Consider the following 15176-nt stretch of genomic DNA (forward strand, 5'->3'; position numbering starts at 1 on the left):
GGCTCCAGGAGAAATGGCTAACCGCACTGGAAGTCATGTGGCCACAGTAGTCAGAGTTAGTGGAGCTGAGAAAACTGTGGGTGAGAAAGAGGAAGGGAAGGATCTGGGTAAAGGGAGCTGTGAGTAAAGTTTAAAAGGCACTTGTGCCTATACTATATCCAAAAGGGAGAAATCCAAAGGGCACGATAGATTCTTTCCAAGACTCCTCAGGTAATGGACTGGTTGGTACATGGCTGACTCATGAAATATGATTTACCCTTTTTCACTTTTCTAGTTTGTTTCAAGGAGTTTTAGCATCAGAGACTCTACTAAAGTTCTGAATGAATCCATCCAAACCAAAGGCTGGAGCTGGAGAGTTGGCTCAGTGGTGAGGATCACATACTGTCCTTGCAGAGGGCCTAGGACCCACATCAGGCCGTCACAATCACTTGGAACTCTAGCTCTGGAGGGATCCCACATCTCTGGCCTCCAGGAGCCCCTGCACACACATGTGCATATCCCCCCCCCCACCCCGCTACCCCCGCCACACAAAATTAAAACATTTTTCAAAACCAAACTCAAACACAACACTTAAATAGAAGGCTGATTAAGGCAGCGCCATAAAACAATCACCAAAAAAGTTTTATTTAATTAAAAATATTATACATGTTGTTGCATTTTCATGGAAAATATTGAGTTTAAAAAAAAACACAACAGTGTTAGTTTTCAGGAACTTTCATGTACCCATTCTACCTCCTGCTGATTTCTTCTTTCTGTGGTATTAACTTTGTGTTCTGTGAGGAGTACGGGCCACAGTATTGGAGCTTCCCAGAAGACCAGACCTACAGGGCGCGTGAGTGAAACAGTTCCTGGAAAACAGTGTTCTGTCAGGTTTACACAGACACCACCAGCTTTGGTTTCCTTGCAAATCACTGAAGAAAACAAAAACCAAAACAAAAAAAGAGTGTAAAAACCCCAGTGCTGAAGTCAACCCCAGTTGAGTACAACTGAGCGCTGAGCTACAGCCTCATCCAATTTCCAAGCCAGTAAACCCAGGACCTTGTGTCCTTCCTGATCTATTAGTGTCCTGAGCTCCCCAACAAAACTTCCCCAGAACCCACTGTGGGAAGACACTGATATATAGTGTTTATATTCAAACCATACATCATACATCAGCAAATACATAACAGCACATGAAACACCCAGGTATAATATCAGTTAAAAATACACGTTGGAACAATATAACCATTGGAATCACTGGCTATCACATAGCTGTGTGGACAAATTTTTAAATCTTCATGTAATTATACACTTGTTAAAAAAATAACAGCATGAAAATTTTAAAAATTATTTAAGTCAAACATCTCACAGGTAAATACAAGGTGTGGACAATATAACCCTATCTTTCATCCCCTTCCTTTCTTTGGACTGTGCCATTTCCTAATATTTCCCTGACCCCACGTCATAATGCTACATCCTTATGTTGCTTCTGAGTGATGCTTTCACTAAAATTGTTCTGACATAACAGAAATATCCCAGTACTCTGTTCTTGGTCCTTAGCTTTAAATTGTAGTATGCTTAATTTGAATTCTGCATCCAGTTTCATAGTAAGGAGGCACACTCTCCTTAAAATACACAACTGAGGAAAAATAGCTGGAGAGCGAAAAGAAAGTTGAAATTGCCTCAGCTTTTAGAGATTGAAATACAGTCTTTCTTCTTCACGAATGGCCTTTCAGTTGATAGGAATAAAATAAGGCTGAAATTGCTTTTCACATTCGGGCTCTGTTGGGGGCATTTTCACATAGACCCTGTGGTAAGAGGACTTCTTTTCCTTAGCTGCCAAAACACAAAATGAAACCGCAATTATTAGCAAAGAACACAGAAGACACTTTTAACCATCATAGGGTTCAGTAAATATTGCAAAAGTAAACAGCCACAATAACATACAGAATTATAAACTCTGGGAGACTTTCTTGATTCAGCTCATCAAATTCACCTAAGATAAATAATTGGGCAATTCAAATGCAAAATAACAACCATTTTCACAGAGAGGAAAGGAGAAAAAAAAAAAAGGCTTTGAGACAACCTCACCCAGAACACCCAAAATGCCCAAGATAATTGAGTAGATCTTGTCTGTGATAATCAATGTACTGTAAACATTTAAAGGTGGCTTTTGATATCCTGTTTTGAAGCTACGTTTCTCACCTCCACTCCTCTTCTGCTTTCTATTGCTTTTTCCTTGGCTGCATTAGTTCCCAGGTTCTACCACCTCAACTTCAACAAATGATACCAGCTCAGCTAGCCTGGGTGCTAACTTCAGCACACATAAAAAAAGAAGAACAACAGAACTGAGGCTCAACAGTGAAAATTTGTGTGTGCGTGTGAATGCGTGTGTGTGTGTGTGTGTGTGTGTGTGTGTGAGAGAGAGAGAGAGAGAGAGAAAGAGAGAAGAGAGAGAGAGAGAGGAGGAGAGACAGAAAATGACAGAGAGACCAAGGAGGAGAGAGAAGGAAAATGGAGGAGGAGGAAGAAGAGGAAGAGGAGGAGAGGGAAAGGGAACACAAAGGATGTTGTTTGTGGTAAGGAAAGCCAGACTTACACAGCAGGTGGTCTGTTAGAAATCCTGACTGGTGACTTGATTCCATACTTCTCTCTTTTAAGTCCCAATATAGTAAATAAAAACCAGGACTTTCGTTCACTGAGCTAGGGAGCAGGTCCAGGCACTTTAGTAAGTAGCTAATATAATGGGAACGGGTATTATACAAGTAGCTACAGTTTGAACAAAGAAAGCACAAGGGTGGCACCAAGAGATGGTTTTCAGTGTAGAAACATTCAGGAGAAAGATAAAAATCCATCCAGGGGGTTCTAACTAGCAGCAGTTGCTCAACATAATCCTGTGTTCTAGGGTTACTAAGATTTGGGCCATAGCCATGATGGTGAAAACCAAAACAGCTGCCCCATGTTGTTCAAACAGTTACTCAAACTGAAACCCTACTCAGAAGCACACAAACATTCACTGTCAAATATGCTCACGTACAGTATTAGTCATCCCGAAACCTCAAAGGCCAGTGCATGGGGTTCTAGTGTGTTCTTTACCCTACCCTTCCTGCTCTGTTTATTGCTTCAACTCCACACCATCACTTGGTCAGTAGTACAGGGTACAACTAAATGTGTCGCCGCTAACTGTGGAGCAACATCAGCACCACACTCACCATTTTGCTCAAAGAAACAGCAGTGATCAGGAAACTGTAAAAAAACAATCCTGAACTAACGGCAGCAAGAATCCAAAGGAGGACATCAGAATCTGGGCATGGTTCTGGATCTGCAACAGAAAGCAGAAAAATAAACCTACTGAGGTAGTTTTCAATTCTGGGGCCCTACTTCCTCATGAGTGAAGAAAAAAAGAAGAAAAGAAGAAAGGAAAAGAAAAGAGGGAGAGGGAGAAGAAGAAGAAGAAAAAGAAGAAGAAGAAGAAGAAGAAGAAGAAGAAGAAGAAGAAGAAGAAGAAGAAGAAGAAGAAGAAGAAGAAGAAGAAGAAGAAGAAGAAGAAGAAGAAGAATCAGCTGGAAGTCTTGCTAGCCAACCCTAACTTGTATGGCAACCCACACGTAAGTCTGACTGTTTGATGTGTGACTTCCCCACAGTGCCATCACAAGGACAAGGGCACTTCTTGATGGTTATAAAAGAGCAAGTGCCTAGCCTATCAGCAGCCTAAAACACCTCCCCAAACCCATTCTACTGTAGTCAGAGTGATGGTTACGTAACTGCTCACCATAAGCAAGACTGCCATCTACTAGGGAATTCCTAGCTGTGAATCATAGTCCTAACTATGAAGAACCTCAAACCAAGGAACAAAACTATTCTGGTATAAAGACAACAGCAATGCAACAGACAAGTTCTTAGTGAAATGACTTTGCTCACCAATGACATAAATCTGGGTCCCGTTGCCCATGCCCACAAAGTATGGTGGTGGGTACATGAGTTCCACTTTGCAGAAGTACAGTCCAGTGTCGGCAGCTCTCAGTCCTTGGATGGTGAGGTTCACTTTGCTCTCATTGAAGGTACCACTACAGAAGGGATCATCTAGGAAGCCCAACTTATTCTTCATTGTGAATGTGGAGGCACAGACCTCAGTCATCATCTGGTCACTTGTCTGCCGCAGCACTGTCACCCGGACCTCATCAGTGTTGTGTGAAGATGTGTATTCACATGAAAAGCTGGCGACACCATGGCTGCTGGCCAATACCACCGAAGGCTGGGTCACATGTATGGCTGTCATGGAAAAGTCAAAGGGAACTCAATGGACTCATAGTCATTCATGGCTGGGACTGCTAGACCACACTTTATGGCAGGGGAGGTTTATCTTGTATGAGCTATAAGCTCACCCCTCAACAAATTCATCACACACACACCCTTATTCTTTGCCTCTCCATCCATCTATCCTGGCACCCCACCTCCCATCTTTCAGCTGTCTTCAGTCACTTGCCAAGATTTCCTTACTGATAAATAGTTTCTTGAAGAGAGTTGGCCATGGCAAGGAGAACCGTGGTGTATCAAATAGAAGACCTGGCTCTCATGAAATGTGTCATTTTGGCAAATCGTTCTTCCTTTCATTTTCCCTCTCATGCAGTAAGAAAGAGGGGTGGGCTATACAACAGTGCAGTGTCTTCCAGCCTCAGCATTCTATGGTGATGATAGGGCTCTATCATGCAGGGAGGATAGTGGATAGAGGAAGTTTTAGAGCCTGGGGTGCAGAGCCTTGCCTCATCTCTCAAAGTAAACCTCAAAATGCCCTGCCTACTTATACAAGTCTACCTCTGTCAGCCAGGAGCAGTTGAACCTCAGCCCAACGCACTGGTTACCCTTTTCCTGGCCTCACAGTGGTAGAGTGGCCTGTGATGTTAGCCGAGGAAGCCACAGAACCTAAAACACCAGGTCGTTTCCTCTCAGGGTTGAGGCAACCCTGATTCTAACTTCTGTGGGCTTCCCTTCTCTTCCGCCTTCCTTCTCTCCTTCACTTAACACACTTTCCTGGTCCTTTGGGTTTTTTTTTGTTGTTGTTGTTGTTTTACATCTTTCCTGTCTGTATACTACAAGAGAAAGGAGTCCATTTCTCTATATAAACATGCTTTCATCATTTGAAATTAGTGACTTTGCAGCCTGGTATTGGTAGTATTTATCTCTAATCCCAACACACAGGAGGCCAACCTCAGCTAAACAACAAGACATTGTTTTAAAAACCAAATTCCAACAAGCTATAGGGCTGGAGATATGGCCCAGTGGTAGAGCACTCACGTAAAGTATACAAGGCTTTGGGTTCTACCCTAGGCACTCAGTTTAAAAGTGGTTTTGTGTCATGTTATATTTTCATAACTAACCTGGGTGCTATCTGGTCAATATTGCAGATTACACCCAAAACTTAAACTGAACAGTGGCATTGGCAGTTCACTAACATCAACCGCAAAAACAAGACAGTAACTAGTATTCAGTGTCCTCCATATTGCAATCTTGAATACTACTCCAAGCTTAGTTTCTAAGACCACCCCTCCTACCTACAAATCAGTCTATAGTAGATACACTAGTCTTTCTTGCAAGGACCTGTCCTGAGTAACATTTGTCCTCTGAAAAGATAACAATATGGCAGCAGCCGTTGCCATGGTTATTTCGACAGCACGGTTGGCGAGGCCTGGCCCTCATCTCTACTCTCTGAGATACTCTCTGAGCATCCTTTGCCCCATGGAAACCCCACTAGAGGGTTTAAGGAAGTTGTCTCCCACATTAAAGCTTTCGTGACCTATTCAGACAAGAAACTGTACATAACTGTCGCTTCTTCGGTAAAAATTAAATCATCAAATATCACTTAGGCATCAGTTTCACACAAACTACATAATTCTTTAATTTAAAAAGTCCAGAGAGAGGAAGAAGGGTGAGGGTCCAGTAGATATCTGCATTTCACGGCACATAACCAGCCTCTCTAGAGATTTTATTTCATTCAGAAATCATGGATTTGCACTTAAAATCCATACGTAGGTAATGTAACAATTAGGGATCTTATGAAGAAAAAAAATAAAAAGAATCTTAGGCCAAAAAGACTCCCTCCTCTCTCCTTCCCTTCCTCCCTTGCTTCCATCTTCCCTTCCTTCTTCCCTTCTCCCTCCTTCCCTTCCTCCCTCCTCCCTCCTTCCCTTCCTCCCTCCTTCCCTTCCTCCCTCCTCCCTCCTTCCCTTCCTCTCTCCCTTCCTTCCATCTTCCTTTTCTTCTTTCAGTTTCGAACTATTTCATCTTTAAAATAATTAGCTAATATATTTTTCCTTCATTTATTTTTTATTCTTTCATTTTTTTGAAATTAGAATGCAATTACATTATTTCTCCTTTCTTCCCTCCATACCCTCCCATACACCCCTCCTTCTTTTCTTTCAAATTCATGGCCTCTTTCTCATTATCTGTTATGACATGCATACTTGTACGGGTATGCATTCTTAAATGCAACCTGCTCAGTCTGTATATATTATTTGCACTATGTGTTCAGGGTTGTCCATTTGGTATTGCAGAGCTAGTTGGTGTGCTTTTCCCTAGGGAAGCCTCCTGCTCTCCATATTCCTTAGTTGCCTGTAGTTATTTGTATGGAGTTGAGGTCTCTTGGTCTTTCCCCCATGCACTTGGGAATGTCTATTGCTCACGTCCTTGTTCAGTTCCTGTTTAGGCAGTCATGTTGGTTAGACTTTATGGGGGTAGCATCTGACATTCCTAGGAGACACAATCTCACCGTAAACTCCATGTACCTCTGGCGCTCGCAGTCTTTCCGGCCCCTCTTCTGCTATGTCCCCTAAGCCTTAGGTGTGGTTACTCAAAGAACTACGTGTGTCTCAAAAACTTAAAGCAAATGAGGAAAGAATTTTTATTTATTTAAATCTAGGTGTTTTGTTTTTGTTTTTGTAAGGAGGAAAATCTTAAGGTCACTCTGATACCAAGATCAAATATACTTAGGATTTTGGAAACCTTTTCCCACACACACACAGTTAAATCTCTTAATTTTACAGTATTTCCTCCCAATGTTATACAAGTGTCTGAACTTGTTCTCCCCCAAACCAGCTCTCATGGAGTCATTAAACCCAGCTGTCTGGAATCCCAGCAATCTGCTGTGAGCAGCCTGTGCGCCATTGCTGCTGCTAGCTCACCCTCAACCTGTCTTGGAACACAGAGCTGTTAAGCCCAAAGGTAGAGATTTGCCTTTCACTTCTGGCTCTTCTATAAATCACTGTCCTTGGCTGCTGAAAGAACTGAAACCCGTGTAGGAAAAACACCTCCTCCACCTCCAAGCTCCAGAAGCCTCCACTCACCTTTGGAGAAGGTCGGGATGGAGAGACAAGCAAGCAGGACCACAAAGGGCCAGTTCCTAGAAGCCAGCTGCAGTGGAGCCTTGCACCTCGGGACTCCAAGACAAGCCATGGCTTTATGGGAACCGTGCTCAGGTCTTCAGGAAGCGGAGTGAAACCTTTCAGGATCCTGAAGCGTTGAAATGTGTTTGAACCCACACAGATTCAAGAACTTTATATAGACAGCTTTGATCCCAGGTAGGTGCTACATGTGTGTACCACAAACACGGCACCTGAACAGAGGACCTTTTTGTTTTGGTTTTACGAGAAAGGAAGCCGTGGGTTTGAGCTGTTCCGTCCGACGACGTCGTAAAGACTCAAAGTAAAACTGACAAAACAAGCAGATCCAGGGCTGGAAAAATCTACTCAACTTGAAACTGAAGCTTCCAGTCACCTCCGAGGATCTGGATCCGTGGAGCCCTGGAGAGCAGAATTTCTTGTCGTACAAGGCGCCCCTCATCCCGATCCCAAGTTTATCCAGCTATCTGGTCACCTTTCACCGCCCAGTTCTTTTCCTTGACATCCTCACGGCAAGCCCGTAGTCCTAGGGCTGCTGGCAGAATTTGTCTATGGAAGGCATCCATAAAAATGTGTTCTAGCCATGAGGGTTCGTCCCTCTGTGAGCCCCTCAGTACACAAAAGAGTTTATTTCACCTAACTCCATTTCATGGGGAGAAAATGCCAGAATCATAGAAATGAAACACACACACACACACAACAGCAGGGAATACTGCCTCTGGTTTTGCCAATTGGGAAAGAATTTGGTTGTTCTTAAAGCCTTCACAGAGGCAAAAGAAAGCTGTACATGGCCCAGGAAAAGTCAACCCAAATGAAAAGACATTCAAAACCTCCATAGGAGGACAATTTTTTTATTTTTTTTAATAGTAAGACTTGTTTTGTTTGTTTGATTGATTTGTTAGTTGGTTGGTTGGTTGGGGTTTTGGTTTTGGTTTGGTTTTTGGTTTTTTGAGACAGGTTTTGTCTGTGTAGCCTTGTCTTTTTAAAGGATTAAAAACTCAAAACTAGGATGAAAATACAGTTCAGTAATGGAGACACAGCCCAGTGATGGAGATACAGCTCAGAGGTAGAGTACTTGCCTAGCATGCAGGAGGCCTTGGCTTCATTTTCTACCACCACAAAAAAATTTCGAAACTAAGGATAAATATGACCACAATTCTTAAACTCATGAAAGCTATAGAGAAGACAAACGTTCATCCATAAATACTATGATATTTTTTATAATATTAAATTATTCAGAATTTGTAGTATTTAGAATAATTAAGTATTATATATTAGTGCATATTAAATATTTAGGATGCTTAGTACACACATATTTAGAATACTAAACATTGAAGGCTCTCCTCATATCTGGGCAGTTTTCATATAGTTCAAGGATGAAAGGGATGTTTTTTAAGAATCTATAACATGCTAGGAAATGTGTGCACTTAGGATAACAAGATAAAAACATGGTTGATTGTCTGGCATGGCAGAGCATGCCTTTAACCCCAGCACTTGGAAAGCAGAGGCAGCTACGTGCTCCTGTGTTTCTGTGGTTTCCTGCCATCTCTACGCCCCATCAGAGGAGGCTCTGTAGAGGAGGGACCGTGTTTCCTCTAGAGCCTGTCTGCCAGGGTTCTCTCTCTCACGTGCCTTTCTTTCTGCATGCCATTCCCCCACACGCTTCTTGGAGGTCTTATCACATTTACACAGGCTTCCTATGCCTTCTCTTCTCCCATTATTTAATTTTCTCCTCTCCACATCCTCTAGTATTTTTACTAAGTCACCAAAACCCTAAGAAGCCTGCTGAGCTGTGTCTCTTTCCTATATTTCCCTAGCACTTTAGAGAAGCCCACAAGTCCCAATTCATATGCCAAGAAGCAATGACAACTTAATCGCATTTATTTTGGGCCAGGTCCCAGACTGGACACTTAAGACTTTAAAAGTGAATATATATATACACATGATCCTGTCCTCTAAGTGAGTTCCCAGCAGTGGCAAGGACAGATAGCTCACCATAATCATGGCAGAGTGAGAATGAGATAGATAATAAGAGTTGAAGTATTACACAAGCTATAGAGGAGCAGAAGCCATTGGTTCAGCCGTGGACATCAGGAAAGTCTTCTTGGAGGAGGAAAATCCTGGGCTCATTATTAATGACAAAATAAGGGGTGAGTGTATTCAGACAAAAAGAACAGTATTTGCCAGAGGACCTGGGAGGAACAATACCTCTGCAAGAGCCAGTGACACACAAAAAGCCATCAGCACAACTAAGTCAAATTTCATTAAGCTTTCTTCTGGTCCAGAAAGAAAGGGAGGATAGATTCAATGAGTGAGATATAATCAGACAGGGTTCTATAAGACAAATTGCTAAATGGTCTTATTAATAAAAAAACCTGGGTATAGGAGATCTACTTCCTGTACCCACGCCTATATCTCTTCTGTGCCTGGCATCTCACTTCCCCTCTTCATCCCAGCTGTATCACTTCCTCTTTCTGCCCAGCTCTATCACTAAAAAGGGGAAATGCTGTGGGATGATGCTCTTGCACACTGGTTTAATAAAATGCTGATTGGCCAGTAGCCAGGCAGGACGTAGAGGTGGGGCAAACAGACTAGGAGAATGTCGGGAAGAGGAAGGGCAGAGTGAGGAGTGGCCAGACACAGAGGAAGCAAGATGACAAGGCAGAACTGAGAAAAGGTACCAAGCTACATGACTGAACATAGGTAGGAGTTATGGGTTAATTTAAGTGTAAGAGCTAGTCAGTAATAAGCCTGAGCTAATGGCCAAGCAGTTATACTTAATATAAGCTTCTGAGTGATTATTTTATAAGCGGCTATGGGATCGTGGGCAGGCAGGACCAGAGAAAACTTACCACTACAGGGGTCTGCTGCAATAACCCAAGCAACAAGAATTCTCAAAGTTTTCATGTAAAGAACATGTAGTAAATTTTTTCTGACTTGCAGACCATGTGGTCTGTTGCCACTACTTGGTTCTTCAAGTTTAGACCATGCTTAAACAAATGTGTGGCTGCTTTCTAATAAAGCTTTATTCATAAACACAAATGGAGGCTGGACTTGGCCTGTGGACCATAGTGTTTTAGCCCCTTATCTAACAAAGGTAATGACAGCTTTGGAGACTAATCTATAGTCATTGAACAAAGGGAGTGATTTCACAGGGCACAAGATTTATGGTTTGGGGGGAAGGAACTATGGTCCTTAATTTCTTTTCCAGTTGCTGTGACAAAATACCCTGACCAAAGTAACTTAAGGGAAAGCAGATTTAGTTGGGCTCACAGTTCAAGGCTCACAATTCAAGGCTCCATTATAGTCCATTACTACAGGGTAGTCAAGGCAGCAGGACCTTGAAGTGGCTGCTGTTCACAGTTAACCTAATCAACACAATCCCTCACAGGCATGCTCTGAAACTAAGTGATGTGCCCAGATGTGCCCAGATGTTTGCCTTCTAGGTGATCCCAGACCCCATCACGTGACGATTAACACTAACCATCACAAGTGTAGTGATCAGAAATTGTCAAACATTTATCACTCTATCTCACTCAAGTCTCATAATAACCATACAAAATAAGGATCATTACTTTTCCCAGTTAATAAAGAAATAAAGCAAGGCCTTGAGAGTTAGCTGATTTATCATGTCCCCTAAAAAAGGAGACATAGAAGTCAAAGAGAGCTGAATTCAAATCCTACCATGGAGACTTGAGAGCCTACTGTCCCCTAGGCAATGGCCTCTACTTATCAAGATGCCTTCAAGGGTAATGCTGTCACATGGAGAATGATGGCTAGCAACTCAGTAAGCAGGAATCTTCTACTCTAGGATCACTGAGAAGACAAAAGTGCAATTGTTGGAATAAAGAAGATGGAAAAGTGAATCATGGCTTCCATTTGAGCACATTAAGCCTAGGGCATCTGTAGAACGATCCAAACACAGTTTCCAACAGGAATCCTGAGGGAAGCGGTATGATCCCAAAGACATTACCTTAAACAACTATGAAAACACTCGTCAAGGTGTGAAATGAACTCTGGAAATGTTTGATGAATGTATTAAAACAGTTTGACCTTGGAAAAGATGAAGGTGGTAAGACGTCTTACCGGTTTTTCTAATTTTGCTTTTATGAAACTCTCTTTGTCACTGCAAGAAAATTCAATGACTATAAAACAGCGTGTGTGGAAGACTGTTGATGAAAAGATATTCATATATATCACTCACTAGATGACTGGACTGGTACACTGGTAAAAGGTAACTGAGTTTAGTAGATCATGCAGTCCACTCATGATGGAACGTTCTGAAATCATGCCTCCAGATACAAGGAATTGAGAAGGCCACAACACCTCTGCAGCAAGATTGCCAGGATGTTTGCATTGAGTCTAACCCTGGAGAAGTTATCAGTCAAACCTGTGCCTCACAAAACTCTTGGCCTGGAATTATGCTTCCTTTTAAAAGTTAATATCTTGGAAAATACTAAAAAGAAAACCCTGGAAAACAATTCTAGTCTAAAGAGGAAGATGAAAACATGCTAAGGGTTGGATGTGTGAGCCTTGATCATGGGCACCACTGAGAGACATGAGGAAATATAAGAAGGAACTGTACAGTAACTCTATTTTACTATTAACTCTTAGGATGTCAGCAAGTAGCTCAGAGTTGACTGAGCACAAATCGTGTGTGTGTGTGTGTGTGTGTGTGTGTGTGTGTGTGTGTGTGTGTGTGTGTGTGGTGTTAGCTCATGTGTGTTGGAATCAAAGAGGAAAAAGAATAAAGCAATAGTGGCAATGTCAACAAATTATGAATGTAGCTAATTAGTGTGTGTGTGTGTGTGTGTGTGTGTGTGTGTGTGTGTGTGTTCATGAAACCATTTCTAAACATTCTTTGTTAAGTTGGAAGGTTTCTAACATAAAGCGTTAGAAGCAGGAATGAGAAGGTCAGCCATTAAGGTAGTAAGCAATATGCCACCTCAGAAATAATAGAACATAGAGAGGACGAGTTGCCTGCTCAGGGTTACTCCCATCCTCTTTCCCCAGACCCCTGTTTCCCCTGGAAGGCAGGGCCTTGTGTCTATTGACCCTGTTACATTGGCATCTGGAGTATTCAGGCCAGAATGAGATTTTTCCTCTCTACTGTCTCCCAGATTCATGCCCTGGGTACAGTAGTAACAGTACCTCCCCACGTCAAGTGAGCTCTGTTCTATGATGTCATTTCTCCCGAAACCTAATTGCGCTCCCCTCACCAACTGGGTCCCTTTAGTCTTAAAGCTGATAGCCTGCTTCCACTGTGGCTAGTGTCGGGGTGCATCACCCCTGCCCTCCTTAGTATCTCTCAAGGGAGTCTTTCATTGACTCTCTAATTTGAACCACCTGCTTCTTGTCAAAACCTTGATCAATCTGGCAGTACCTATCATGCAGAAGACACTGGATTTAAATATTTGCCCCTCATTTCTATCCAGTACATATTTCTCCTATTACATTATATACAGCAATAACACATGACATGATGTGGCTTATATTTATGCTAATCACCCCTGTAGAATTTTGTCTCCCCTACATTATATCTATTTCCAGGACACTTGGAGACAGACCTCACATGTAGTAGCCCACCAGGGCCCCCTTGTATGTAGATGATAGAGAACTTCTGTGTTTCAACTTAGCCCTCAAGCCTCATTATTGCTCTTAATCTCATTCAGCACTGAGAACTACTCATAATTAAAGGGACAGTTGGAAAGTTGACGAGCCTGAAGAGTCTAGCAGGGTGGTTAATAGTATGGTTGGAGTCACACAGACAGAAGTTCAAATCCTGGTTGTCCTGTTTCCTACAAGCATTAGTAGAGATCAAAGGACACCTTGAGGGGGTCAGGCTCTTCTTCCCCCTCAGGTTGTCAGGCTTGGGGGTCAACACCTTTCCTCTCTGCCCCCATAGAAGACATTCAAGTTCTCTGTCCCTCATCTTCTCTTCCCTAAAGTACGGCTCATTCTAAGGATCGTATTGTTGTTGTCATGGTTCAATGAGCCTGTGCCAACAACAAATCAGTCAACTATGTCCAAAACAATAAAAGACCAGTCTGAGAGATACTGTAGAGGGCAGTGGGATTTACCCTGACACTAGCCACAGGGGACGGGTTTTTAGCCCAAGGACTACAATTTAATATTACCTTATCTGTTGAACACAAAGTTATCGATTTCCACCTTCAGTTTTCACACACACATCCTTTTCATTGTTCCCTCTAGTTGACGGATGGTATCTTAGAATAAAACTGGGTTCGGGGCTAACACTCCTGCTTGCTGGATTTCTGTCCCTGTCATGTCTTCCTTAGTTCCTTAAAGCAAATAGTTGTTTTCTTTCTGTCTAATCGAATTAAAAACCTCACAGCTCTACACAGTCCTGCAGCTCTCATGATGTTATTCTATGACTGGTTATTCAAATGTCTGAGGGGACTGCTCTCCTGGATACTGTCATTTCAGGTTTGGAAGGGGAAAGTCGGTTTTATGTTTACTTTTACCTCTCTGATTTTTTTTTTTTTTTTTTAGGTTGGTGGTGAAGGAAATGAAAATCACTGGCTAAAATTAGGATCCGGGGATTCACTGTGACTTCATCTAGTCACTGTCTTCCTATATCCAAATTGCCTGAGTAAACCCCAGATCAGCTTTATAGTATTCTTGGTGGTTAGTGGACTTGAAAGCTCTCTCAAGATTTGCATAATTCTCAGTGGTGCCCGCACGAAGCATATGAGAATTCCAAATGAGGTAGTGGTAACTGAACCGCTCAGCTTAATCATAAAATTCCTCCAGTTTTCAAAGCTCATTGGGAACTTAATTCAACTTTTTCATATCTTTGAACTGTTTTCCTTCTTTTTTTCTTTCCCCAACTAGTACACCCAAACTACCAGCCTTCGGTTGAAAGGTTTGCACCTGGCACTGGGTGTGCTACATTCTGCAAAACATCCTTTGTGCGATGGTTTCAGAGGCAATGGGAAGAATGAAGAGTCTAATATTTGCATAGTGTGCAGTTTCAAGACATCCCATTACGTGGAGCCTAGAATCTTGCCTAATTAAGGTTATATACTCTATTTTCGTGTTAATTAGCTCATCACAATACAGCTCCTTTCAAAATCGACTTCAAAGGAAAAAGGTAATCATCTACCAAAGAGATTGCCAAAGAAGAATCTATCAATCTCACTTCGAAAGGCTATGCAAAGTGACTGGAAAGAAATGATGAACTTCACTACCACGAGAGGGTGGAAATATGGGCCGAGCCAGACCTATTTAAATAAATGCAGCAGATTAATTTCAGTCCCTAGGCAACCAAAATCCACATCATAAATTAAGTAAAAATGGATGCTTCTGAGTGGTAGGCTTTCTTTATGCTCTTTCATGGGGTTATGTGGCTAGTTCTTGCTGGCTTTTCGGTTGACATTATTCCCTAGCTTTGTTAGGGAGGAAGAGTTTTGCTGTTTTAGATGACTACATGAGACACCTCAGTTGAAGGCTAATCTTTGCTTGTCAGGGCTTCATACACATGGAGATAAAAATAAGATTTTTTTTTATGAATAACCAGAAGTCAACTTTTAAGTACAATAAAAAAAAAACTCATGTTTTGATTTCTGAAGCTCTTTACTCTATATGATTAAGTCTTTTAAGAATATCTTATCTTGCCGGGCGGTGGTGGCGCACGCCTTTAATCCCAGCACTCGGGAGGCAGAGCTAGGCAGAGCTCTGTGAGTTCGAGGCCAGCCTGGTCTACCAAGTGAGTTCCAGGAAAAGCACAAAACTACACAGAGAAACCCTGTCTCGAAAAAAAAAACAAAAAAAAAAAAAAGA

The 15176-nt window shown here is 42.1% G+C and overlaps 1 protein-coding gene across 1 annotated transcript; it reads right to left on the reverse strand.

The window, feature by feature from the left end:
• Positions 1-603: 603 nt before the first annotated feature.
• On the reverse strand, positions 604-8279 carry Ctla4 (cytotoxic T-lymphocyte associated protein 4). Its single transcript, XM_028856380.2, has 4 exons — positions 7320-8279; positions 3901-4251; positions 3192-3301; positions 604-1815 (listed from the first exon to the last, which is right to left on the reverse strand). Exons 1-4 carry the CDS (start codon positions 7426-7428, stop codon positions 1777-1779), a joined length of 609 nt encoding a protein of 202 aa, XP_028712213.1. The 5' UTR covers positions 7429-8279; the 3' UTR covers positions 604-1776.
• Positions 8280-15176: the final 6897 nt, after the last annotated feature.

Source organism: Peromyscus leucopus, chromosome 13 (assembly GCF_004664715.2).
Source record: "Peromyscus leucopus breed LL Stock chromosome 13, UCI_PerLeu_2.1, whole genome shotgun sequence".
NCBI classification, from domain to species: Eukaryota; Metazoa; Chordata; class Mammalia; order Rodentia; family Cricetidae; genus Peromyscus; species Peromyscus leucopus.

Coding starts and splice junctions, on each gene's coding strand:
- Ctla4 (XM_028856380.2), bottom strand. CDS start 7,428: ATGGCTTGTCTTGGAGTCCCGAGGTGCAAGGCTCCACTGCAGCTGGCT. Junction 4,252..7,319: donor CATCCCGACCTTCTCCAAAG/GTGAGTGGAGGC, acceptor TTTCCATGACAG/CCATACATGTGACCCAGCCT. Junction 3,302..3,900: donor GACCCAGATTTATGTCATTG/GTGAGCAAAGTC, acceptor TTTCTGTTGCAG/ATCCAGAACCATGCCCAGAT.